Genomic DNA, 27,998 nt, shown 5'->3' on the forward strand with positions numbered 1-27,998 from the left:
GCCAGAGTTAAACGGAAAAATATGATGTCGACATTTGTGAAATTTTAGCAATAATTTGCATTTCCATCAACTTTATTTTGATGAGCTAAAACTTTTCACAAAAAATCAATTTTCAATAAAAATTAATTTGTTCAATAAAGACAAAGCAGGTCATCTAAATAAGTACAAACTCAAATAATAAGCATACTAAATAAGCATTTCTCAGTGCAATCGTTGTTTGATTACATCGATATTGATTCTTAAAATCCCAAAAGCAATCTTTTACTCTACGAATAGCACTTTACAGTGAGAGTAAATCACTTGCATACATGACTTAAAATGTCTGTAATTAGCCACTGCCTGGTAATATTTCAGATTTCACTCACCAGTTCAGCAGTTCAGCATCCTTTCACTGTGTGTTGAGAGTAACATTTTGGTTTACCTTGTAATATGTGTCCAAAGACCAAAAGTTTAATCCACGTAACCATTTGTCATTGATAATGTCTCTTATAATTCCCATAGAGACAGTACCCGGTTTTAGCACGTGTTCTATATATTGATGTAAATATTTTAAAGAGTACAAATTTGTCATCTAAACAATAAACCCTAGACTTGCCACGATATCATAATTTTCACACCGGTGCGGTGTTCACGTTCAAACCGACTAACCGCTGGTTGGACGCTAAGTGGTACTATGGGGTAATTTTCGTTAAGCAATAGCCTACACAGTAACACAAGGCAGCTTGATTTCAAACATTTAACTATTTATTTTAACTAAAAATTCAAATGAAACTGAAAAAAAATTAAGTGCAATTAAAAAGTGTTGTTCAACTTTTTGAAAGATGGTTTTTCAACAGTTGTGAAGGGCAACATCTCTTTGGCAACGAACCTACTTCATCTGTGCATTCTCTCCATCATGGGCTACCGGTCGGGTATTTTGTTGTCCAGGCAAATACATCACTTATTGTGGGTTGTTGCGGGTTTAATGTTGGTGTTTTTTTACCTTTCATCCCAGAACCCATTTTAGCTGCTTCGGAAGGGTAATGACTTTGAATGTGTGAAAAAATATGTTTTGTTTCCTCCTAGGGCTGGGTGTTATGCAAGAAATATGTTCACGATATTTTTATTTATTTATTTCAATAAATCACAATATCCAATTACATCGTCAACCCCCCGATAATCACTGAAATATAAATCATGGTTTGAGGATTGAGAATCATGGAATGTAATTTAGTATTATTTTATAGGCTATATATAAAGTGCCCCTGCAGAGTTGTGCTCACAATGAACTGCTCTGTGGAAATAAAGCAAACTGAATTCAGAGCACCTCCTGAGCTGAGATGGTCTGAGGACATTTGCAGCATTCTCATAGACGATACTGTTCTTGCAAAAAAATGTCAGAAGACTGAAACAAAGAAAAAGTGAGCCCTTTACATACGCATGTTCCACGAGACAACAAACAGTGCATCAGACATGGGCATATACTGCTTTTCTGTCATCTGCTTTTCTATAATAAAGTGTGTTTCTTCAAGCGCGTGTGTGTCATTCCGAATCAGAGATGTCTTACAGTTACCCACCATGCGCATTATATTCGCTACCTGCAATTAAATGTCTTCTGTCAGTGCACGTACATTGCTGCCTGTGTAATTTGATACATTGGTAAAGAACATCTGGCTTACAATGTGTAGTTTAGGTTAATTTATCATGGGTCGCAGACTCTTCATTAGGCAACTATTCTTTAAGTAAATCCAGAGAAACTCTTAATTTTGCAGTGGTCTCTTAATTTTTTCCAGAGCTGTGTGTGTGTGTATATATACAGTTTATATATATACAGGTGCATCTCAATAAATTAGAATGTCGTGGAAAAGTTCATTTATTTCAGTAATTCAACTCAAATTGTGAAACTCGTGTATTAAATAAATTCAATGCACACAGACTGAAGTAGTTTAAGTCTTTGGTTCTTTTAATTGTGATGATTTTGCTCACATTTAACAAAAACCCACCAATTCACTATCTCAAAAAATTAGAATACATCATAAGACCAATAAAAAAAACATTTTTAGTGAATTGTTGGCCTTCTGGAAAGTATGTTCATTTACTGTATATGTACTCAAGGCTCCTTTTGCTTTAATTACTGCCTCAATTCGGCATGGCATGGAGATGATCAGTTTGTGACACTGCTGAGGTGGTATGGAAGCCCAGGTTTCTTTGACAGTGGCCTTCAGCTCATCTGCATTTTTTGGTCTCTTGTTTCTCATTTTCCTCTTGACAATACCCCATAGATTCTCTATGGGGTTCAGGTCTGGTGAGTTTGCTGGCCAGTCAAGCACACCAACACCATGGTCATTTAACCAACTTTTGGTGCTTTTGGCAGTGTGGGCAGGTGCCAAATCCTGCTGGAAAATGAAATCAGCATCTTTAAAAAGCTGGTCAGCAGAAGGAAGCATGAAGTGCTCCAAAATTTCTTGGTAAATGGGTGCAGTGACTTTGGTTTTCAAAAAACACAATGGACCAACATCAGCAGATGACATTGCACCCCAAATCATCACAGACTGTGGAAACTTAACACTGGACTTCAAGCAACTTGGGCTATGAGCTTCTCCACCCTTCCTCCAGACTCTAGGACCTTGGTTTCCAAATGAAATACAAAACTTGCTCTCATCTGAAAAGAGGACTTTGGAACACTGGGCAACAGTCCAGTTTTTCTTCTCCTTAGCCCAGGTAAGATGCCTCTGATGTTGTCTGTGGTTCAGGAGTGGCTTAACAAGAGGAATACGACAACTGTAGCCAAATTCCTTGACATGTCTGTGTGTGGTTGATGCCTTAACCCCAGCCTCAGTCCATTCCTTGTGAAGTTCACCCAAATTCTTGAATCGATTTTGCTTGACAATCCTCATAAGGCTGCGGTTCTCTCTGTTGGTTGTGCATCTTTTTCTTCCACACTTTTTCCTTCCACTCAACTTTCTGTTTACATGCTTGGATACAGCACTCTGTGAACAGCCAGCTTCTTTGGCAATGAATGTTTGTGGCTTACCCTGCTTGTGAAGGGTGTCAATGATTGTCTTCTGGACAACTGTCAGATCAGCAGTCTTCCCCATGATTGTGTAGCCTAGTGAACCAAACTGAGAGACCATTTTGAAGGCTCAGGAAACCTTTGCCGGTGTTTTGAGTTGATTAGCTGATTGGCATGTCACCATATTCTAATTTTTTGAGATAGTGAATTGGTGGGTTTTTGTTAAATGTGAGCCAAAATCATCACAATTAAAAGAACCAAAGACTTAAACTACTTCAGTCTGTGTGCATTGAATTTATTTAATACACGAGTTTCACAATTTGAGTTGAATTACTGAAATAAATGAACTTTTCCATGACATTCTAATTTATTGAGATGCACCTGTATATATATATATATATATATATATATATAAAATATACTGTCGTGATAGATTCCTCAAAAACAGCAATTGAAATGCAGTCAAGTCAAAGATTTCTCAGAGGCGCAAAGTTCTGATTCCAAAAATAGACTTTTATTACAGAGTAACAAAGCCGAGGTCGTCCCTGGAGCATCTAAATTTACACTTTAGAACATGCATATTTTATATAGTTTCTGTTCTCCTTATCTCTTTGGGCAATGGCCTCTTCATCCAATAAAATCATCTTATGACCCCTTAGTTCTGTCTCCCTTCTAGCTGGTCATCCTGACCCAACTTGCTTCAATGGTGGCAAAAGCATGACTGTTTTTTTTATATGCATAAATCACACTGTAATCACTTCATATGGTTACATATTTTATATTGACTAACAGTCATTACTTTCTGCATTAATTTCATTAGTACAGTGCATCTGAAAAGTATTCACAGCGCTTCACTTTTTCCACATTTTGTTATGTTACAGCCTTATTCCAAAATGGATTAAATTCATTATTTTCCTCAAAATTCTACAAACAATACCCCATAATGACAATGTGAAAGAAATTTGTTTGAAGTCTTTGCAAATTTATTAAAAAAAAAAAGAAAAAAAAAATCACATGTACATAAGTATTCACAGCCTTTGCTCAGTACTTTGTTGAAGCACCTTTGGCACCAATTACAGCCTCAAGTCTTTTTGAGTATGATGCTACAAGCTTGGCACACCTATTTTTGGGCAGTTTCTCCCATTCTTCTTTGCAGGACCTCTCAAGCTCCATCAGGTTGGATGGGGAGCACAGCCATTTTCAGATCTCTCCAGAGATGTTCAATCAGGTTCAAGTCTGGGCCACTCAAGGACATTCACAGAGGTGTCCCGGAGCCACTCTTTTGTTATCTTGGCTGTGTGCTTAGGGTCGTTGTCCTGTTGGAAGATGAACCTTCGCCCCAGTCTGAGGTCCAGAGCGCTCTGGAGCAGGTTTGCATCAAGGATGTCTCTGTACATTGCTGCATTCATCTTTCCCTCAATCCTGACTAGTCTCCCAGTTCCTGCCGCTGAAAAACATCCCCACAGCATGATGTTGCCACCACCATGCTTCACTGTAGGGAAGGTATTGGCCAGGTGATGAGCGGTGCCTGGTTTCCTCCAGACATGACGCTTGCCATTCAGGCCAAAGAGTTCAATATTTGTTTCTCATGAAGAGAAGTCCTTCAGGTGCCTTTTGGCAAACTCCAGGCGGGCTGTCATGTGCCTTTTACTGAGGAGTGGCTTCCGTCTGGCCGCTCTACCATACAGGCCTGATTGGTGGAGTGCTGCAGAGATGGTTGTTCTTCTGGAAGGTTCTCCTCTCTCCACAGAGAAACGCTGGAGCTCTGTCAGAGTGACCATCGGGTTCTTGGTCACCTCCCTGACTAAGGCCCTTCTCCCCCGATCACTCAGTTTGGCCAGGCGGCCAGCTCTAGGAAGAGTCCTGGTGGTTCCAAACTTCTTCCATTTACAGATGATGGAGGCCACTGTGCTCATTGGGACCTTCAATGCTGCAGAAATTTTTCTGTACCCTTCCCTAGATCTGTGCCTCGATACAATCCTGTCTCGGAGGTCTACAGACAATTCCTTGGACTTCATGGCTTGGTTTGTGCTCTGACATGCACTGTTAACTGTGGGACCTTATATAGAGAGGTGTGTGCCTTTCCAAATTATGTCCAATCAACTGAATTTACCACAGGTGGACTCCAATGAAGTTGAAGAAACATCTCAAGAATGATCAGTGGAAACAGGATGCACCTGAGCTCAATTTTGAGTGTCATGGCAAAGGCTGTGAATACTTATGTACATGTGAATTTTTTTTTTTTTTTTTTTTTTTTTTGTCTTTTTTTCTTTTTAATACATTTACAAAGATTTCAAACAACTTCTTTCACGTTGTCATTATGGGGTATTGTTTGTAGAATTTTGAGGAAAATAATGAATTTAATCCATTTTGGAATAAGGCTGTAACATAACAAAATGTGGAAAAAGTGAAGCGCTGTGAATACTTTCCGGATGCACTGTATATTAAATGATTGCCCTTATTACAGTCGTTGGTTACACAAAACATCCCTGTAAGATGGAGAAATGTGTTCGCTGCAACAGGAGGTGTTTGATCCTCAACACACACCCATTTCTCCTTATCCCTCCAGTATTATTACACACATACATTCGTTTCATCTCATTTCTAGCACTAATTAACACACATATATTATCTGCATCTTTCAGGCAGCAGGTAGTGCCTGACTCTGCTCTAATTAAAACATTAGATCATCCTTTTAGTATCGACACACACATCTCCTTCTGGGTTATTCTCAGAAAGGGTCATACAGAGAGATACAGAGAGAGGCTGTAATTCTCCATAGAGAAGTTAAGTTGTATTTTTCCATTGATTTGCACTTTGATTATTAAACTGAGTAAATATAATTAAATCAATAAATGAATATCTAACATATTGAATAACATTCATAATGCAGTTATTCATAGTACATTGATTACACATTTTAATTTTTAGATCATTGCATATTGCATACATATTAATTCAATTATCAAAATGGATTAACTGAATGATTCAATGAAAATATTCCATAATACACACACACACATGACATTTTTGGACATAGTTATTGATGGAATATATTGCATTTTTAAAAGCTAAAATGTCACCAAAGTGATGGAAAACTACTGATAAAAAAACATTAGCTGAGAGAGAATTTCTCTCACATGTCAGCAAAATGGACATAACTGCCATATACCAATGTGAACTGGAATGAAATTGAGAGCATATGAATCATAAGAAAATCGAACCATGACATTGTGATGTATCGCAGTATATCAAATCGTGACGTGTATCGTGATACGTATTGTATCATGAGATGGCTTGCAATACCCAGCCCTAAATGACACGCTCTTTTTTTTTTTTTTTTTTTTTTTTTTTTTTTTAGGGCTGCATGATTTGGACAAAGTCATATTGTGATTTATTTTGAAAAATATTGCGATTGCAATTTGAACTGCGATATCATGAACAAAAAACTAGTAAGTGATTCCTTTTGACCAAAATTTGATCATGTTTTGCACCTGTTCTTGTACCAATAAAAGACTTAGTCTGCTGAGGGATCACAATTGATCTTTAAAGCCCATACCCTTCACAGATTTTCTTTTCATCTGAAAAGAAACATTATCCATTTATCCAGAAATTAAAAGGCCGTTTTGTTAATTTGGTTGGTTCGAGAGAACAACATCAGAGGTCAAAACATCTGTTGTAGATAATGGTCGATAAAGTGTGGGTAATTTTGTTAGATTCATTATTTTATTGCAGGTTTGTATTTATAGGCAAAAACTTTTTTTTTTTGCATTTTGCATTTTGGTAAATATAGATTTATATTATAATATTTAGATTTAGATGCGAAAAAAAATCATAGTGTTGTTTTGTTGTAAAGAGAGAAGAGTGAGGTGAGCAAAGGCTGCAGACTTCTGCCTGGTGCATTTAAGAGGAACTGAACGCATTATGGTAAAACCTACAAAAAATGTATTAATCATGATTATTTAAATCCATTGACTTTCCTAATATTTTTATTTAATTTAATTTCTCTTCAACTGCATTGGTTCAACAAAACAAAACCAGCAGCCTTCTAAGTACCCATTGTAACCTGCTTAAATACCTCTTTTCTACACATACCACTGAGAATCACTGTTTTAGTTAAAGGAAAAGTTGACCCAAAAATGAAAATTTGCTGATAATTTACTCACCCTCAGGCCATCCAAGATGTATCTGAGTTTTTTTCTTCATCAAAACAGAATTTAAGATTTTTAGGATTTCATTTCAGGCCTCCTCCTCTAAACAATGCAAGTGAATGTTCTCCATTTTTTTGACGGTCCAAAATGCATATATAGGGTACATCAAAATAATCCACACGACTCCAGTTGACAAATAAAGTTCTTCTGAACCCAAACGATTGATTATTTTTAGAAACAAAACAATACTTATATACTTTTTAACTACAAATGTTAGCTTCCGTACATCTCTGTGACATGCGCTTATGAGAGGGATGAAGTAAGCTCGTTGGTAAGGTCACGCGTCACGTGGAGGAGGAGTCAGGAAGCACATCATTGTTTAAATTGTTTTTTTTTAATATATTTTTTTTAATATTGTTTTGAAATTGTTTTGGTTTGTGAACGGCACAAGTTTCTCTTGTAAACAATGACGCGCTTCCTGACTGTGGATTATTCATGTGGATAGTCATTGGATCGTGTGGATTATTTTGATGCACCCTAAATATGCATTTTGGACCGTCAAAAAATGGAGGACATTCACTTGAATTGTTTAGAGGAGGAGGCCTGAAATGAAATCCTAAAAGTCTTAAATTCTGTTTTGATGAAGAAAGAAACTCAGATACATCTTGGATGGCCTGAGGGTGAGTAAATTATCAGCAAATTTTCACTTTTGGGTGAACTATACCTTTAATAATAGCTTTATGTAAACTTTTTGGTATGGATTGATTTTCTCCCTAGAATTTAAATAATTTACTTAATGTTTCTGATTCTGAATATTTACAGAAGGTTATCAATATTAGCTGTTTCAGTGACATCACTTTTCCCCCGCAGCCGCCATATTTGTGGCCATCAGCGGGAAGAGGCAGTGGCAGTTAATGGGAAAACATCTGCAAAACGATATCAATAAAAACTTCAAAAATGTTTTTGATCCATGCCAAGTCCCAGGAAAGGTGTATACAGGTCTGAAGACAGCACAAATATTGTGAAATTTGACTTTGGCTGAGATTTAAATATATTTTATCCATGATTCATCTCCGTATGCAAGTGAGTCTGATGTGACCGGCGAGTACACATGCCCACTGGTACATCACCGTAAACTTCTTTCATTCTAAATGTACACATTTTTTGTGTTGTTTCTGGGTCTTATTTGGTCACAATATTACAGAACGTCTGTGATCCCTTTTGAATGAATGTAAGAGCTGCTTTTAACCCATAAGGATACACAGAAAGCCACGAGGCATATACTGTAAGTGTATTTGACTAATATGTTTACATTTTAGTCTGATGGTGTGAACAAAGTCTGAACAAAGTTTATTGACTGACATTAGAGTAAACACATAAAAATATATGCTATACATATGCATTATATTTATTACAATGTTTTACAATTTTGACATACCTTTATACTGTCTGGGTGTTATGAATAACATCGTCTTATGAGCATTTCCAGTTTAATTGTATCCGAATCGATGATGTTATAAATATAACACGTGTACAAATAACTGACATGTCTGAATAAATGAACAAAGACCCACGTGTTTTATTATCTGCTCTCCCCCTTCATCGCTGCTTGACTTTCACATGAAATGGGTCAATAACAGGGTCAAACAGATTTTGCTCGCCCCGTCAAACATTGCTTGTGTTCTATAAATTTTTAATGATTACCTCGATTTAACGGAAATATTAAAAATAACTGTTGCACAATGACTATTCACAAACAAAGAATTTATAACATTTATATCAAATATTTTTTTGATACAGATTAAATCTGCTTGACATACTACTGAAGATGGAGTTTATTAAAGAAGAGTTTGTTAAAGAAGAGTTTAAAGAGGAGAGTGAAGACATCTGTATTTCAGAACCATTCAGACTGAAGAGTGAAGACACTGAGGAACAAAGAGGTTGGTGCCCATTCTTGATTTTTATTTCATGACTGCTGGGGAGCATGACAGGGATAGTTCATCTAAAAATGTAAATTCTGTCATTTACCATCCTTATGTCATTCAAACATGTATGACTTTATTTCTAGGGCTACCACAGAGTTTTTGACTGTACCATTACCGTCTGAGAATTTTTTTTTTTTTTTTAAATGTATTGTGATTATCTGCTAATTTTCCTATTATGCAAAAGTAGCCTACTGAGACAAAAACAAGCAATATAATCATCACAATTGAACCTGTGGGCATACGCATTTCTTTGTGACATATGGATGCTAAATGCAGCCCTACAATAGGATAACTGACAAATATCCAACACATAAATAGTGTAAATTATAGAGATGTTCCCAAAGCCGAATACAGTATTTGGAAAGGCACAAATAATAACTTCAAAACAAATAATGAATACTGTCGAATAATAGAAAAAAATTTTTTTTTAGCCCTATTATCAAAGGATAAAGTGTTATTTCATGGTCCACATCTCAGTTTGCAGTCTCTGTTTACTGTGCACATCTCAGAAATTTGAGCTTGTCAAGGCTAACATCAACTAAGATACTATATCATATCGTCACTGTCTGATGAAAAGCACGTATCTCCAAAAAATTTTTTTTCAAGAGCACCGAAAAACTCTTTTTCATAAACAATCTTACAAAATGAATGGAAAATAGCATAATTGGTCACCTTTAGCACCATAAATAGAACTGTCATTACACTGTTAGTGAACTGTTCAATATTTAAAATTGGACTTTGGATTTTTGTTATTGAACGTGGACATACACTGTTTTCTTATCGTGGGTTCCAGTGGTGCATGTTCAGTTACAGACTCGAGTCTAACTGTTCATGTTCCCAGAACTCAGTTGGTAGGTTATTGATTGGTAGAGAATTTATTTTTGCATATAATCTGAGCTTTCACTGTTTTAGCTCGAAATCAGTTTTATGACTAGAGTTTCTAGTCCAGCTGTTGAGTGGACAGTTCAGTTTCGAGACGCGTTTTCTGGATCCAGCGCATAAATTGTGCGTGGTAGTGGTGGTGTAGTGGACTAAAGCACTGAACTGGTAAGCGCAAGGTTGTTGGTTCAATCCCCACAGCCACCACCATTGTGTCACTTAACTCCAGGTTGCTCCAAGGGGATTGTCCCTGTAATCAGGGCACTGTAAGTCACTTTGGATAAAAGCGTCTGCCAAATGCATAAATGTAAATGTAAATTGCCTGGAAATCTGGCAACCATATATGGCTGGCAGTCTATTTTTTTTAAAGCCATCTGACATTGTGCGTGCATAAATGGCTTTGGTTGTCAGGGAAATCACTGAGCCAGTAGGCGATGTAGGCAATCTCTTCACAACACTTCAGCCAGACAGCTGAGGTACATTAATTGACGCTCTTCTAAACATAAGGGTGGGACATATGCGGTTTTGATGGACACTTCTCAAGGCCAATGGAAATACTTATTGAACAGATAGCCTGATTAAACATCTTTTAATTGGTCATTTCGATGCACAATTCAAACAGCAGGAAGAGGTCATTCTTTGCATTCTGTCTGTGGTAAAAAGTCAAAATTGCCAAAAGTGGAGATATATGTTTTTCATCGGACAGTCACGATATACATTTTCCGCTTCTTGAAGTGTCTCTAAATTTTTCACACAATTCACACGCAAGGATTCCCATGCATGCATTCATAAACCAACCTGGGCACGATGTTGAATTCCTGTCCTGAAGTGATGATTTCACAGCAGAGCACGCCTGTCCGGCTCTTAACGTTGACCACATTTATTGTTGCAAGAAAATTATCACAAAAAAAAAATTTTATTACAAAAAATTAAATAAAAATGTTAATGCTCCATGGAGTTTTAAATGCTCCACTGAGTGTACATCTATTCAGAATAGTATTATGGAGAAAATAAAACTTGGTTGTTCCTTTTCCACTATTCTCCTCTGTTAAAAATAAAGAGGCTCGCTCTTGCAGTGTATTCCACTGCATATCTCTAAATCTTCACATGTATTTTAACTAAATAATGATGTCTTCAGGGGGCCTGGGTAGCTCAGCGTGTAAATACGCTGGCTACCACGCCTGGAGTTCGCTAGTTCGAATCCCAGGGCATGCTGAGTGACTCCAGCCAGGTCTCCTATGCAGCCAAATTGGCCCAGTTGCAAGGGAGGGTAGAGTCACATGGGGTAACCTCCTCGTGGTTGCAATAATGTGGTTCGCTTTCGGTGGGGCGCATAGTGAGTTGTGTGTGGATGCCGCGGTGGATGGTGTGAAGCCTCCGCACGCGCTATGTCTCCGATGTAACGCACTCAACAAGCCACGTGATAAGATGCGTGGGTTGACGGTTTTAGACGCGGAGGCAACTGAGATTCGTCCTTATGCCACCACAAGGATTTAGAGTGCATTGGGAACTGGGCATTCCAAATTGGGGAGAAAAAATTATTTCCTTTGCACAGTCCTTTATTAAACTCTGTACATATACTGTATAGTCTGCATCTTATCCTGTAATTCTTTGTCTTGCTGTTGTATTTCTGTATGTACTAGATGCTTCTGATCAGAGGCCAAATTTCTTGTGTGTGAGAGCCCATCTGGGCAATATCAATGTGATATCTGATAGTCAATTAAAAGTGAAACAATCTGTCTGTAAACAATTGTTGGAAAAATTACTTGTGTCATGCACAGAGTAGACGACTTGCCAAAACTATAGTTTGCTATGAAATCTGTGGAGTGGTTAAAAAATTTGTTTTAATGACTTCAACTGTATATGAGGAAAGTAAATAATGAGTTGGGGACATATCTTCTAAAATGTATAGTTTAGATAGACATATAGTGGTTTCTCCAACCCCTAACCTGATGAATGGTGGGTTTACAAACTGAATTTGATCACTTTACTACTACTCAAGAAGGTAAGTAAATTCTAGTAGATAAGTAGATTTTATGAAGAGGGGGATAAACCATCCAAATTGTTAGCACACAACAAATTTACGTTCATATTATTGGGCTCTGAATTTCAGTGCTATTTCCCTTTGGTTAGTAGACTGGTAAGGTGTAACTCCAGCATGGCTTCATATTGAAAAAACAAGTAATCCACATTCATTGCCCGCTTTACTCTGCTCATCTTTGCCATTAATTAATAGTATTCCTGGTCTATTCAATCGCCTATAGTTAACAATAACATTTTTCAGCCATCTTTACTAGACAAGGGCTTTCAAATTTGGTATGACAGGGAATTCGATGTGTTGAAGATTTATTTATTGATAACATTTTTGCTAGTTTTGAGCAATTATCTAGAAAATGTGGGCTAACAAATACTAATTTTTTTTTTTGTTAATTACAAATTAGGGATTTTGTATGTAAAAAGTTTACTAATTTTCCTGACATGCCCACACTATCATGCCTGGATTCTATATTAAAGGTTAATATGTTTAATGAGGGCAGAGTCTCAAAGATTAATCAAGCGATTATGTGTAGGTATAATCCCTCTGTATCCCATATTAAAGAGCAGTGGGAACATGATTTAGGGATTCTGCTATCAAATGAGGAGTGGAGCATGGCTCTTTCAAATGTTCATTCCTCCTCCATATGCTCAAGGCATGCCTTAATACAGTTTAAAGTGCTACACCGGCTGCGTTTTTCTAAAGCTAGACATGCAAAAATGTTTCCAAATCGAAGTCCCTTATTTGACAGGTGCAAACAGACCCCAGCCACCATCTATCACATGTTTTGGGCCTGCCCAGAAATAGAACCTTTCTGGTTATCCATTTTTGACGCTATTTGTAAGACTTATGATTGTAATATTATGCCCTCTCCTGTTATTGTTATTTTTGGTATATTACCAGTTCAAGATGTCTCTGTTAATCTTCGTGCTCATTTACACAGGGTCATTGCATTTTTCTCTCTGTTAGCAAGATGTTTAATTCTGTTTAAATGGAATCAAAGATGTAATGTTAAATATTAAGCTGGAAAAAATTAGGTGTACTCTTTATGGGTCCATCAACTTTTTTTTTTTTATAAAACCTGGGAACCATTAATAAATTATATGAATATTTAACCTGATTTGGAACTATGAATCTACACATATGATCAGTCCTTGATACTGTTATGTTTGTGCACAAAATGATGCATACCCCTTTGTGTGTGGGTGTTTGTTGTTGTTTTTGATTTTGTTTTATATGTTCTTATATAACAGATAATGTAATTGATAACAGATGTTTCATTATCTTACAAATGGAAAATCTCTAAATAAAGTTTAAAAAAAAAAAAAAAGTCACTTTATAAATTGCGTCCAAATTCAGTCTATTACAATTGTTAAATTTTATGGTAATCCAGTTCTTATTTCAGCAAGCTTCATGTGACAGAATCAAAGAGAAAAGCCTACTCTTCCATTCTGAATCGGTGAGAGTGACAGACCTGGGGAGTCATACCTACCAACTGAGTAATTGTTAGAATAAATAAAATTGAACTGAAAACTTTCAACATCTGAAAGGTTGATTTCCTCATGGGGATTTGGTCAAGGTGAAGGTTGGAGAGTTCAGAGAAGGGTTTGGTCTGGATAGGGGTCAGGTCTGATTGTCACCTCTTGGTCTGAGGTCCAAGGGGCAATCATTTTCTTCCACATCATATCTAGATTAGGGATAGACATTTTTAAGAAATTTATAGTCAAGTACTTAAGCTCATAAACGAATAAACGAGTTGTCGCTTATGCAAATTAATTTCAGATTGACACGTGTTGAAATTTGCATTCTTTTAATAACATTAAATCACCACTGCAGGGGGCCTGGGTAGCTCAGTGGTAAAAGACGCTGGCTACCACCCCTGGAGTTCGCTAGTTCGAATCCCAGGGCGTGCTGAGTGACTCTAGCCAGGTCTCGTAAGCAACCAAATTGGCCCAGTTGCTAGGGAGGGTAGAGTCACATGGGGTAAACTCCTTGTGGTCGCTATAATGTGGTTCATTTTCAGTAGGGTGTGTGATGAGTTGAGCGTGGTTGCCGCGGTGGATGGCATGAAGCCTCCACACGCGCTATGTCTCCGATGTAACGCGCTCAACAAGCCACGTGATAAGATGCGTGGGTTGATGGTTAAGAATGATAAATGTAAGGAATGCATAAACACCCGCTGTCTATATAATGGTTAACATTTATTTAAACATTTAAATAAGAATGTGTAAACAAATGTCAAAAAAGTTTGCGCTCACACAGGACTACAAAGAAATCGTTATTAGACAACCGAAATTTGTACATAACCTAACAAATGCATTAATACACGCAGTCTATATAACCTAATGGTTAACATTTATACTTCTCACACATCCTTATTAAGAAAAACAAGTAAATCCACATGCTCAGGTGAATGTCGGCTCTATAGTCTGTTAACAAGCCGACCTGTTAACCAGCTGTAGAAAAAACATGCTCTGCTGGCACAGATGTTGAAGGGACACAGAGAATAACAGCTTGATAAGCAACTGATCTTTTTAAAGTGCTTTTTATTTTCTTTCCACCAATGAATCGGATCCTCATCAGGTGGGATGCAAGGCTCCAGTATGAATGTTCCCATTTGTCTTGGCTAGACTCTCTGTAGTCATCGCAGAAGAACTGATTCAGCCTTTTCCAACGTGTCACTGCCCTCTCCATCATCATCAGCGTAGGCAATTGCATTCACACCACTAACAGCCTGGGGAAGGCTCTGGTACTGTTCAAAAAGTTTGTTTCTCACTGCTTCTCTCATGTTAAAGTTCCAGGGCGGACGTGAGAAGTTGAATTTTCCCTGCGTTCTGCACATCACAATTGCTTATTCTTTGATTGAGAGATGCTGCCACAGTGTTTTTAAATGGTCAACTTTTGGGATTTTCCATTGCTCATCTTTAGGTGCCTGTAGGTATGAATAAAATAAATAACTGAAACGGCATAATTTAATTACATCATAGCATCTATCTATCTGTCTGACTGTTTCTCTGCGGGATGAGCAAGAGACAGATACCGGGAGTGTGGCCTCGAGCCTCGGCAAGGCATTTATCGGAAATAATAATAAAACATAAAATGTTCAGAATGGGAAAATAAAGTGTCCATGGGAAATCAGTGTCCAAAATAAAGTGGAATCTGGCATCCTCGGGCTATGTGAAGGCAGGGAGTGCAAAGAGGGGAAGGTTCAGGTATAATGGGCGGGGTTCCGGCGGCCATAACACACTCCGCTTGTGGATCAAAGGCGCGTGGGGCAGTGGCTTCACTGGAGTGGCCGGCTTCCCTGGGCCTCGTCGCTTGATGGCAAAACCCTGTTAGAAACAGTACAGCATCTTAAAACATTGACCTGCTGTCCTGACACTCTCCCCACATCATTTTTCAAAAATGTGTTTAACTGTCTAGAAAAAGTCAATGCCTCACTCTTTTTCAGGCACTTTTTCGAAGTCCCTAAAAACTACAGTTGTTAAACCCCTTCTAAAAAAAAAAGAACAATCTGAATAACTCCATTGTAAACAACTACAGACCAATTTCAAATCTTCCTTTCATAGGCAAGATCATTGAAAAGGTTGTTTTCAATCAGCTGAATACATTTTTAAACTCAAATGGCTACTTGGACAATTTACCATCTGGATTCTGACCGCATTACAGCACAGAGATGGCTGCCCATAAAGATATTCAATGATATTTGCCTAAACACTGATTTAGGCTAAATATCAGTGCTGGTATTACTAGATATTAGTGCTGCTTTTGACACTGTTGACCACAACATTCTCATAGACAGATTGGAAAACTAGGCAGGGCTCTCTGGGACGTTCCTCAGCTGGTTCAGGTCATATCTAGAAGGGAGGAGTTACTATGTGAACATGGGTAACTATGAATCAAGGCTAAATTCTTGCACCACTCCTGTTCAACTTGTATATGCTTCCACTAGGCCAAATTATGAAAAATAACCAAATTGCATACCATAGTTATGCAGATGACACCCAGATTTACCTAGCCCTGTCGCCAAATGACTACAGCCCCATAGAATCTTTGTGCCAGTGCATTGACGAAATTAGCTGTTGGATGTGCCAAAACTTCCTTCAGTTAAACAAAGACAAGACAGAGGTCATTGTATTTGGCAACAAAGGTGAAATTCCAAAGATGAACACATATTGTACCTTGACTTCAGGGGTCTAAAGACAAAAAAATCAAGTCAGGAATCTTGGTGTCATTTTGGAGTCAGACCTTAGTTTCAGTAGTCACATCAAAGCAATAACTAAATCATCATACTATCGTCTTATTCTGGCTAAATTTTTTAGCTGTTTTGTATCCAGTCAAGACTTAGAGAAACTTGTTCATGCACTCATCACCAGTAGGGTGGACTACTGCAATGGACTTCTCACCGGGCTTCGCAAACAGACCATTAGACACCTGCAGCTCATTCAGAATGCTGCTGCCAGGATTCTCACCCAAACGAAAAAATTGGCTTCCAGTTACATTTAGAATTGATTTTAAGGTGCTATTATTCGTTTATAAATCAGTCAATAGCCTAGGACCTAAATACATTGCAGATATTCTTGTTGAATATAATCCTAACAGACCTCTCAGATCATTAGGATCAAGTCAGTTAGAAATACAGAGGGTTCAGTCAAAACAAGGTGAGACAGCATTTATCTATTATGCCACCCGCAGCTGGAACCAACTTTCAGAAGAGGTCAGTTGTGCTCCAACAGTAGCCACATTCAAGTCAAGGCTGAAAACACATCTGTTTAACTGTGCATTTATTCACTGAGCACTGTGCTGCACTCGCTGATTGCACTGCATAATGTTATTTATGTATTCTTTTTCTGTTTTGTTTATTTTTAATAATTTTTACTTTTTTAAATGTATTTTATTTATTTGTATTCTTATTTTTTGTTCTTAACTGGTTTTAAAATTAATTTGTTATATATCTTGTATTTTCTTTATCGTTTTTATGTAAAGCACTTTGAATTGCCATTGTGTATGAAATGTGCTACTTGCCTTTGCCTTGCCTTGCTTGAGGGGAATAGCAGCCCACCATGCTGGCCCGTCGGCCGTGACGCATGCTCCAAACCCCGGCGTCACATGGAAGTTCCGGAGTGCGGGTCCAGAGATGCATCTAATTTGCGCCGGACACTGCCCGCTCCGTTCCTGGACCTACAAAGGAGATAGAAGCCGGCTTCCCTAGGAGAGGCGCGCTCTGAGTTTTAATTGGAGCAGCGATGAGGCAATATTCACATCAGGTGTGCCTCATCAATCGCTGCCTCAACGAGGCTTATAAGGTTGCTTCTCTCCTCTCTCCATCCCACTCCCGTTGTCAGCCTGGCTAAAGGATGGCCCTAAGAGGCAGGGCAACAGTGACAAGAGGGAGCGTTACCCCGGCATCACCTCCGCCCATGCTCCTATCCGAACACTGCATCCGGAGACAGAGGTCCACACTCTTTAGTTGCCCCTACGGGAATGCTATTTCCTCAGCCAGGCCCTATGATTGGAGTGGGCAAATAGGGGAAACCTCCGGGCCAGCTAACCCCTTCGCTCGCACCTGGTCGGAGACAGAAAAAACACGATTTAAACATGACAGTCTCAACCTGGGTAAATGCTTATTAAGTGGCACTTAGCCTTTTGGTTGTTGGGAGGCCGTCCCCATGGATTCTCCATCCCGCTCAAGGCTTTCCATCTAACCAGTGAACGAGAGGCGAGTGATGTCACTGTTGGTGCCCAACTCTGCCCACAAAAGTTCCTGCTTTCTTCACCACTGTGGCGGGGTGAGCAAGAGACAGACACGATGGGTGTGGCATCAAGCCTCGGAGAGGCATTTATTGGAAATAATAATAATCATAAAATGTTTAAAATGGGAAAATAAAGTGTCCATGATTCAGGATGTGGGCGGGGTCTGATGGTCACACGAGCTCCCCTCCGTGGTCCGTGACGCGAGGGGCGGTAACTTCTCTGGTGGCCTGTCTTTCCAAGACTTCCCCGAGTGCAAGGGGAAGGCAGCCTGGCATCTATGCCCATCGGCCACGACGCATGCTCCAATTCCCCCGGTGCAACATCTAACTCTTGCGGGGGGGTCTGAGGGTGCAGATCTGACATGCATCTAATTCGGCCGGTACCCTCCCCACTCTGCTTCTGGACCTGCGAAGGTTGCCAGTGTGCAAACAAGGAGATAGAAGCCTGCTTCCTGACGAGAGTTGCGCTCTGTTTAAATGGCAGCGGTGATGAGGCTTTCTTTACTTCAGGTGTGCCTCATCAATCACTGCCAAAACAAGGCTTATTAAGTTGCATCTGTCCTCTCTCCAGCCCACTCCCGTTGTGAGCCTGGCTGAAGAATGGCCCTAAGAGGCGGGGTGACGGTGACAAGAGGGAGGGGCAGGTCGTTCTGCCACAATACACACACACACACACACACACACACACACACACACACGCATATATATAGATAGATAGATATACAGTATTGTGTGTGTGTGTGTGTGTGTGTGTGTATATATATATACAGGTGCATCTCAATAAATTAGAATGTCGTGGAAAAGTTCATTTATTTCAGTAATTCAACTCAAATTGTGAAACTCGTGTATTAAATAAATTCAGTGCACACAGACTGAAGTAGTTTAAGTCTTTGGTTCTTTTAATTGTGATGATTTTGGCTCACATTTAACAAAAACCCACCAATTCACTATCTCAAAAAATTAGAATACATCATAAGACCAATAAAAAAAAAACATTTTTAGTGAATTTTTGGCCTTCTGGAAAGTATGTTCATTTACTGTATATGTACTCAATACTTGGTAGGGGCTCCTTTTGCTTTAATTACTGCCTCAATTCGGCATGGCATGGAGGTGATCAGTTTGTGGCACTGCTGAGGTGGTATGGAAGCCCAGGTTTCTTTGACAGTGGCCTTCAGCTCATCTGCATTTTTTGGTCTCTTGTTTCTCATTTTCCTCTTGACAATACCCCATAGATTCTCTATGGGGTTCAGGTCTGGTGAGTTTACTGGCCAGTCAAGCACAACAACACCATGGTCATTTAACCAACTTTTGGTGCTTTTGGCAGTGTGGGCAGGTGCCAAGTCCTGCTGGAAAATGAAATCAGCATCTTTAAAAAGCTGGTCAGCAGAAGGAAGCATGAAGTGCTCCAAAATTTCTTGGTAAACGGGTGCAGTGACTTTGGTTTTCAAAAAACACAATGGACCAACACCAGCAGATGACATTGCACCCCAAATCATCAAAGACTGTGGAAACTTAACACTGGACTTCAAGCAACTTGGGCTTTGAGCTTCTCCACCCTTCCTCCAGACTCTAGGACCTTGGTTTCCAAATGAAATACAAAACTTGCTCTCATCTGAAAAGAGGACTTTGGAACACTGGGCAACAGTCCAGTTCTTCTTCTCCTCAGCCCAGGTAAGAGGCCTCTGACGTTGTCTGTGGTTCAGGAGTGGCTTAACAAGAGGAATACGACAACTGTAGCCAAATTCCTTGACATGTCTGTGTGTGGTGACTCTTGATGCCTTGACCCCAGCCTCAGTCCATTCCTTGTGAAGTTCACCCAAATTCTTGAATCGATTTTGCTTGACAATCGTAAGGCTGTGGTTCTCTCGGTTGGTTGTGCATCTTTTTCTTCCACACTTTTTCCTTCCACTCAACTTTCTGTTAACATGCTTGGATACAGCACTCTGTGAACAGCCAGCTTCTTTGGCAATGAATGTTTGTGGCTTACCGTCCTTGTGAAGGGTGTCAATGATTGTCTTCTGGACAACTGTCAGATCAGCAGTCTTCCCCATGATTGTGTATCCTAGTGAACCAAACTGAGAGACCATTTTGAAGGCTCAGGAAACCTTTGCAGGTGTTTTGAGTTGATTAGCTGATTGGCATGTCACCATATTCTAATTTTTTGAGATAGTGAATTGGTGGGTTTTTGTTAAATGTGAGCCAAAATCATCACAATTAAAAGAACCAAAGACTTAAACTACTTCAGTCTGTGTGCACTGAATTTATTTAATACACGAGTTTCACAATTTGAGTTGAATTACTGAAATAAATGAACTTTTCCACGACATTCTAATTTATTGAGATGCACCTGTATATAAGAATTATCTAACCAGTCTATTATAATTCACATATTCGTTGTTCGAGATGTTTAAGAAGTAAATAAATACAGTATTCTGATAGCCCCAAATAGACATACATGTACAGATTCCCAGGTCAGATCTCTGTTGGTAGCAACCATATTGCTGGCATTATCATGCACGCAAGCGACCACTTTTCCCTCGAGGCCCCATGCTTTTATAGAGGCTTTTATGTGATCCACACAGTTGGCTTCAGTGTCGTTCTTCCATCGCTCGGGTTTGTAGGACAGCTGTTCACCTTCCCATCAGAAATAGAATGACATGTTATAGTCGCATATGATTCCGTAGTCAATGCTGTCCAACTATCAGATGTAATGGCCACAAAATCTTTTGTGCCTAAAGTAGTTTTGAGATTGGCACCATGTATTCGTATTGCAGCTCTACTCTCAATGTTTTCCGTGAGGGAATGCTGTAATCAAGCTGAAGAAACTGCATGAATTCTTTGAACTTGTCTCCCTCAAATTTTAAAGGAAGTATATCTCTCGCAGTAATTTTGGCAATCAAGTGTGTTGTCTTCTCAGCTCGCTCGGGGGTACATTTGTGCCTACCTGTAGCAGTGAATGCTTTGATAGGAACTTGGCTTTGCTCTTTTGATTGCTCAGGATTGACGGTCGCATGTTTGAACCTAAGATGATTTGTCATTATGCTGGTGTTTTTATGGTTAATTGGCTTGCACACAACATTTTGTTGGATTTAATCAAAATATTTACATATTTCGCTGTGCTTGGAGCTAGACGGCGCCATTCTCTCTAATCACATTCATGTCATGAGTTGACAGTGCCCCCCCCCACCCACCCAAGTGCATTCAGCTTGTACTGCAAGTTTTAGGTGAGAGATTTAGGACATCATGTATATTTCCTTGTATTAACAGCAAGCAAATGAAATTCGAGTAGTCTTTTTACTACTCGAGTAGTTATTGTGGAATGGGTACCCGATTAGTTGATTACTTGTGCACATCCCTAGTCTAGATTGGATCTGTACATTAGCGAAAGTTTAGAGACTAAGGCCCAAAATAGACTTCATTTGACTGTGCATGCATAAACAGACCGCTCGTGCATGCACGCTGTGACTGCTATGAGATACTAGACTATTTCTCTTCAGGAGTTTAGATCCATAAAGATGTTTTTATAGTCCTCAGACTCAAGTTAAACAAATGCAGGTTTCTCCTGACCTCCTCACACACTCTTGAAGTAAATATCCACTGTTCTTCTTTGTTTCCACCTTCATCTCCTGTTGTTTAGCGCACCGCTATTGCATCTTCTTGCAAGCAATTCTTCGTAATTCTTCGTAAAAAGCAACGGCTCAACTGTGAATGTTGCCACCTTATGGACCCAATAAGTAGTGCAAATAATTCCAGTCGCATGCACATACTGCATGGTCAGAGTATGCATGATTGGACAAATTGGGCCACATGAGCTCTGTCCTCGATCACGCTGATGATCAAGAAATTTGTGTCATGCGTCCTGTACACCGATGCCTAGCATTCACGTCTAACAAAAGTATACTTTGGGCTTAAGGTTAGGGTTAAGGGTAGGCTTGGGGCTAGGAGTAGGGTTTCTGTGGTACACCAAATAAGCACAATAAACACGCTGCCAGTGACGCCCATATAGTTTATTTGAGTATTTAATGCTTTGCAGATAGCCTCTACCATTATAACCATAATTGTATCTCCTTTCATTTCACATATATCCCTCTTGTATTGATTGTGACTTTTATATTTTCGTTTTTAGACCTGATGGAAGTGAAACTGGAAAGTCAAGAACTGAATGAAGTGGAGGAGAAACAACAGCATCACAAATCTGATGATTTTATAACTGAAGAAAAACTTTACAGTTGTAATTCTCAAATTCATTTCTCACAAAAACAAACAAAACCAGAAAATTATTTCACCTGCTTTCAGTGTGGAAAGACTTTCAAATTTAAAAAGAACCTAAAGGAACACATGAGAATTCACACTGGAGAAAAGCCTTTCACATGCCATCAGTGTGGAAAAAGTTTCAGATATAAAAGAAGCTTCAATGATCACTTAAGAATTCACAGTGGAGAGAAGCCTTTCACCTGCCATCAGTGTGGAAAGAGTTTCAAATATAAAAAAAACCTTAAGGAACACATGAGAATTCACACTGGAGAGAAGCCTTATACATGTCCTCAGTGTGAAAAAAGTTTCTCCTTAAAGGGACTTCTTAAAAGCCACATAAGAGTTCACACTGGAGAGAAGCCTTACATATGTCCTCAGTGTGGAAGAAGTTTCTCTTTAAATGGACATCTTAAAAGGCACTTAAGAATTCACACTGGTGAGAAACCTTTTGAATGTTTTCACTGTGGAAAAAATCTCACAGATAGAGCAATACTTAAGGACCACATGAGGATTCACACTGGAGAAAAACCGTTTGCATGTCATCAGTGTGGAAAGTGTTACACAAATAAAAAACGCCTTAATATCCACATAAGAAGTCACACTGGAGAGAAGCCTTCTACATGTCTTCAGTGTGGGACGAGTTTTACAAACAAAGAAGAGCTAAGAGAGCATATGACATGTCATTCAGGAGAGAAATTATACCACTGTTCTCAGTGTGACAAGGGTTTCACTCTGGCATCACATTTTAAAGTTCATCAGCGCTATCACTCTGGAGAAAGGCCATTTAACTGTGATCAGTGTGGTAAAAAATTTGTCTGTTCATCTATACTGAAAAGACACTTGAAAATTCATACAAATGAGAAGCCTTACACGTGTTCTCTTTGCGGAAGGAGTTTTTCACAGCTGTCCAATTTTAAGCAACACCAGTTAATACATACTGGTGTGAAAGATCATGTGTGCTCAGAGTGCGGTAAAGCCTTTGTCCGAATCAGTACCTTGAAACTGCACCAAAGAATTCATACAGGAGAAAAAACTTACAAGTGTTCCCATTGTGACAGTAGTTTTGCTCGTCCAACACTCCTGAAAACACATGAGAAAATGCATGCTGGAGAGAAGACATATGACTGCACTCAATGTAGGAGGAGTTTCAGCACATCAAGTACTCTACGGAGACATATAAAGAAGAACTGCCCAAAGATGTCACAGTGAACAAACTTTATCTTGAGAATCTTTATCATGCGAAACTTGTGTAAATTCCAAAGATGAACTTGAAGAGACTACAAGAGTGATATGGTGTTGGACGTTTAAGAAGCCCGCAACTCTTGAAGGGTGGATGAAAATTGGAAAAGGTTATTTTGATCAGTAGGCCAATATGCCTATTGTCAGAGACATTACAAGGATGAGATGGGTCATTCCTTTACAAAGAAATCCGTGAAATCATACTGCTAAATATGGCAACTGGTTAGAATGGAAGTTTCACCCTACAGGTAGAAGAGCCAATCACCTCTATAATAGAAACCCTGTCCGTCTGTTTACTTGAAAACATGAGTTTGTGTGCGTGTGTGTGTTTTGAGCTTTAGAAGCACAATGTAGGATACAATTGATGTCAGGTTTTATTTCTCATTTGAAATGCATTGCCCCACTCAGGTAGATTGGAGTTAGACTTGCATGCATAGAAAATAGATGCCTGGAGGTGTTACAAAAATTGTAGACCAAGTGACCTGAGTTACCTTAAAGGGACTTTGATATTGTATGTTTTTTTTTTTTTTGCAAAAATTACTCGTGCTTGGTCGTGTGATGGTTATGATTGATTAGAGACCATTAATGTAATTTTCTTACAAGGTGTAGGCTATTATGCTATTGTGCATTGTATGTTTTGCTGATTGTACTAGATTAAATGACCAGAAATAAAAATGATCAAAATCTTGTTGGGGAGAGTGGGTAAGAGTCATGTCCTCAATTCAGGAAACTGCACAATTTTGTCATGAGAGCATGTATTTAGAAATGACCAATTATATAGGTTTGTCTGTGATTGAGAGATGCACACGAGAAAAGCCTTTTTCATGCCAAAAAGTCAAAATGAACTTTCTACATGGCAGATGCATCGAATGTTATATCAAAGTAAATGTATCCAGTTGGTGAATTGACATTTGAATTTTTAAATTGAGCATTTTCCCCAAAATATGTGTTGGGTAGATGCTTGGGGGTAAGCTGCAAATAATAGGGATAGTGAGCTTGGCAACTAAATGCGGGAAATACTTTACATGTTTTGATTTGCTGAAAATTTTGAAGAGGAAACCAAATAGCTTCATAGATTTTATTGTAGTTCTGAGTTTTCTTAGGTTCAGGATGATTCTGATTAGGCAATACTTTTAGATGACAGCTTCAAAAATTGTGAGTGTATTTGTGATGAGGAGGAGGGCGTGGCCGGGCCGTGAGGATGTGTGCCTGACGCTGAGTTGCCCCAATCAGTGGGAGAGGGATAAGGAGGAGCCGGAGATGCCAGAGAGGGAGAGAGAGAGGTGCACGCAGCCGCTGTGTGTGTGTGTGTATGTCATTGTTTTGTGTTCTGTTGGTGAGCAAACTTTTATGTTGTGTTTAAGTTGAACATTAAAGTGTACGTGTATTGTTCACTCCGGTTCTCGCTTCCTCCTCAGTAGGGAAGGCAGAGTTCTGCCACAGTGTTTTATTGGGCAGGGTGGCTCTGACCTCCAATCTTGTTTCATTGATTAAGGCCAAAGTATACTTTGGTTGTCCGCATTGCTGATCACTTGCACTCATTATGCGTGATGCAAATTTCATCATCAGCACAGTCCGCGCGTGGCTCTGATATTCTCAACATGCGAACCGTCCTCATCTGTGCACATCATGTTCCAATTTGTTCACAGTCAGAATAGTATCATTTGAAAGGCAGTGCGGAATGGATGAAAACAAAGTATACCTGGGCCTTAATACTCAAGGTTATGTTCGTGTGTGTGTTCCTACATAGAAAACAATTGTTTTATTTTAAAACACAAAAATCAAAAGTTGCTAACCGCACACTGAATTGCAAAACAGACAAGATATAACTTTATTAAATTTGCATCCTAAAAAGCGAGTTAAAAGCCAGACCAACAAAGGGAGCAGACGTTTCAGCACATTTCTTTCTTCAATGCTTTATTTTAGAACACACCATGTCGTCCTCCTGATGCGTGTGCGACCGCCTTTAATTGACCCTTCCGCTCACACTTTACCAAAGTTGTGTTGAGAATAGGCATGTAACAATACACAGATTTCTTGATATGATGCAGTAGCCTCAGGATACGATATGATTATGTAAAAAATAGTGCTCCCAAAACTTTGAGCTTAAACTTACTCAAGGATTCTGCACATATATTTTTCAAATATTAAGTTACACAACAGTTTCTGGCATTGGCAACAAAAAGCAGAGCTCCATAATAAAGTAACTTAAACAACAGCACTGCATTTATCAGCAAATTTTGAAAAAAAAAACTTGTACATTTTTCATTTATATAGCACTTTTCACAATGCACAAGGTTTCAAAGCAGCTTTGTAGAAAATCATGCCTTAATGTCTTAAACCCCCCAGTTTTAAGTGAAACCTTGAGATTAACCTGATCACTGGCTTTATGATACATGTAAATATGCCAATATTATTTAGCAGTTTGAGAAAAACCGATCAGCACACATACTTGTCGGCATAAATAAAACGTTTGATGTAGCACCGGCACATGACGCAGTTGTGTGGCTAACTGGACAAGTTGTAAAGACACAATAAGTAGTATTAGTAAGTAGTACTAAGTAGTAGTGTTTTCCATCGATCTTTGAGCTCTCAACTTGACTATTTTAAACAAGATGCTCTGTTCTGCAGTTGGATACTACGGCCGGGGAGGAGCATGTATTTCGCCGCTCTTAATGTTGCACTGATCTGTTTTAAACACTTCTAAAGCAGTAGCCGTATTAACACTACCAGTTATCAAATAATTTATATATCGAACAATATAAACACTATCGTATTGAGTGCGTCATATCATACAACACAATACAATATTCATAGGGAAATTTTTCTATTATTGATGCATGAAAAAGGCATTGATCTCAAGCCTAATGAAAACGAATAATTTTTTGTGTATTCCCTGCAACTTTACAACAGTCCTGAAGGGACCAAAACCGTCGCACACATTCAATGGGTAAATAACTTTATAAATTGTATCCTAATTATGTCTGTTATAGTTGTATGGTGCTCCAGTTCTTATTTCTGCAAGCTTAATGTGATGGAATTGGAGAGGCAGTTGATTAGTTTGTCACCTTTCTTCCATTTTGAATTAGCGAGTGTGACAGACATGTCACAGTATAGGGTGAGATTTCTACATAAAGTCGGTAAAGTGTGACCAGAGGTTGCGCAACAACAAATCTTTATCTGACACACTGATGGACTGATTTGTAACATTTCCGTCATGGTCTATTTTTATCTGTAATACTTGTTCCCTTTCAAGTCAATCACTCAACGCTAGTGGTCACTCCTGAGAGCCCCAATCTCTATGAATGGTTTTCTATCATGCCAATTTCATTTGCAGATGTCTTTTGAAGTCCTGCCTTCCATGCTCAGCAAACACATATATGGCGGATCGGAAGACAGCCTTCTCAGACCTTCTCCTTCAGAGGTAAGAACGGATCTCTCTGTGGATCACGCCCTTTATTTAGAGTTGTGCACAGATTTCAGTGGACGGAGTCACCTTCCCTCCTGCCTAGCATTGCAAGTTTTTTCGCCTACGAGGTTCAGCAGAAGACCTTCTGTTCCCTGGGTGCCTGGGAAAGTGCATCCCTATATTTACTGTTTTGTGTGTTCTTTTCATTGGCATTCAAAATAAATGCAAATACTTGTGATTTATACATCCTATTCAGGACGCAATCATTGCAATTGATTTCCTGAACAATTGCTGTCTTTAATGTTTGGGCAGTGCCCATGCTGAAGCATCGTTCATTGATGCACAATGCCTTCTCTGTGAAGGCATGAGCATTAAGACGCAGCACTCACGGTAGGTGTTCTTTACGAAGAACATTTCCATGCCTACAGTTTCTCACAACACCTCTGTGTAACACAGATCGGTGTTGCGTAAGGCTCACACATGGAGTGCGGAGAACTGAAGGTGGCTCCCCCCGGCGGAAGCTTTGCGGGCCTCTTGCTTTCCATGTATAGCGTTTCCACCCGTGGAAAATGCCTACAAAATTAGATGGGTGGTTCACTTCCATTTGGTATATCCTCAGACAATTGTGTGGTGTCTATAGTGGCATTGGAAGGCGAGGAGTCAGGCTCGAGTGGTCTCCTCCATTCGAGACCGAACACTCGATTGAGTGAATGGTATCTGACAGCACAACTGAGATGACTGCCCAAGCAATCGGAGGATCGCTGGACAGTTTGGTGGCACTCGAGCGGCATCTCTGGGTTTCAGAGATGCGCAAGGCAAACAAGGTAAGGCTTCAAAACACACTGTTGCAGCTGAGCTTGTTCTGAGACGCAAATACGCTTTCTCTAAACAACTCCAAGAAGAAGAAACATTTCCTGCCTGTTCGTGCTGCAGCTGCTGAAAAGCTGCTTCGCTCATGATTTTTGTCATGGGCACACCCCGCCAAAACCAATGCTCTTCCAGCTTCAGCTCTGTCAAGCGACGCTGAACTGGTAGTGAGACTTCAGCACTCATGACCAAGACGCAGAGAGTCACGGCCAGGCTCGTGCCACAGCGGGGAAAACCCAATGGGCCAGCCAAAGTTCTCTTGACTATGTCAGATCAGTGAAGAGAGAACCAGAGCTCCAACCATTGTTTATCCCGGCCCAGAAAAAGGCTCAGTTCATGTCTCTTCTCTCCACTGCCGGGAGAGAGTTAAAATCATGTGTTCTTGCAAACATAAAAATAGGAGTATGCCTCTCAAAGCTGTTGCCTAGATATGC

At 39.3% G+C, this 27,998-nt stretch overlaps 1 protein-coding gene across 6 annotated transcripts in view; it reads left to right on the plus strand.

Moving 5' to 3' along the window:
- LOC127440769 (gastrula zinc finger protein XlCGF57.1-like) overlaps window positions 1–27,998 on the plus strand; it is a 216,730-nt gene that overhangs the window by 176,312 nt on the left and 12,420 nt on the right. For 3 of the 6 annotated variants that reach the window (XM_051697632.1, XM_051697633.1, XM_051697634.1), the window contains one exon: window positions 8,944–9,083. In XM_051697632.1, coding sequence (XP_051553592.1) covers window positions 8,972–9,083 — 112 coding nt within the window. In that variant the 5' untranslated portion in view covers window positions 8,944–8,971. Of the gene's footprint in view, window positions 1–8,943; window positions 9,084–21,921; window positions 23,977–26,625; window positions 26,713–27,998 lie in introns of those variants that run through there. The other 3 variants (XM_051697638.1, XM_051697635.1, XM_051697637.1) reach the window with 3 other exon arrangements.

The sequence above is a fragment of the Myxocyprinus asiaticus genome, chromosome 5 (assembly GCF_019703515.2).
Source record: "Myxocyprinus asiaticus isolate MX2 ecotype Aquarium Trade chromosome 5, UBuf_Myxa_2, whole genome shotgun sequence".
In the NCBI taxonomy this organism is placed as follows: domain Eukaryota; kingdom Metazoa; phylum Chordata; class Actinopteri; order Cypriniformes; family Catostomidae; genus Myxocyprinus; species Myxocyprinus asiaticus.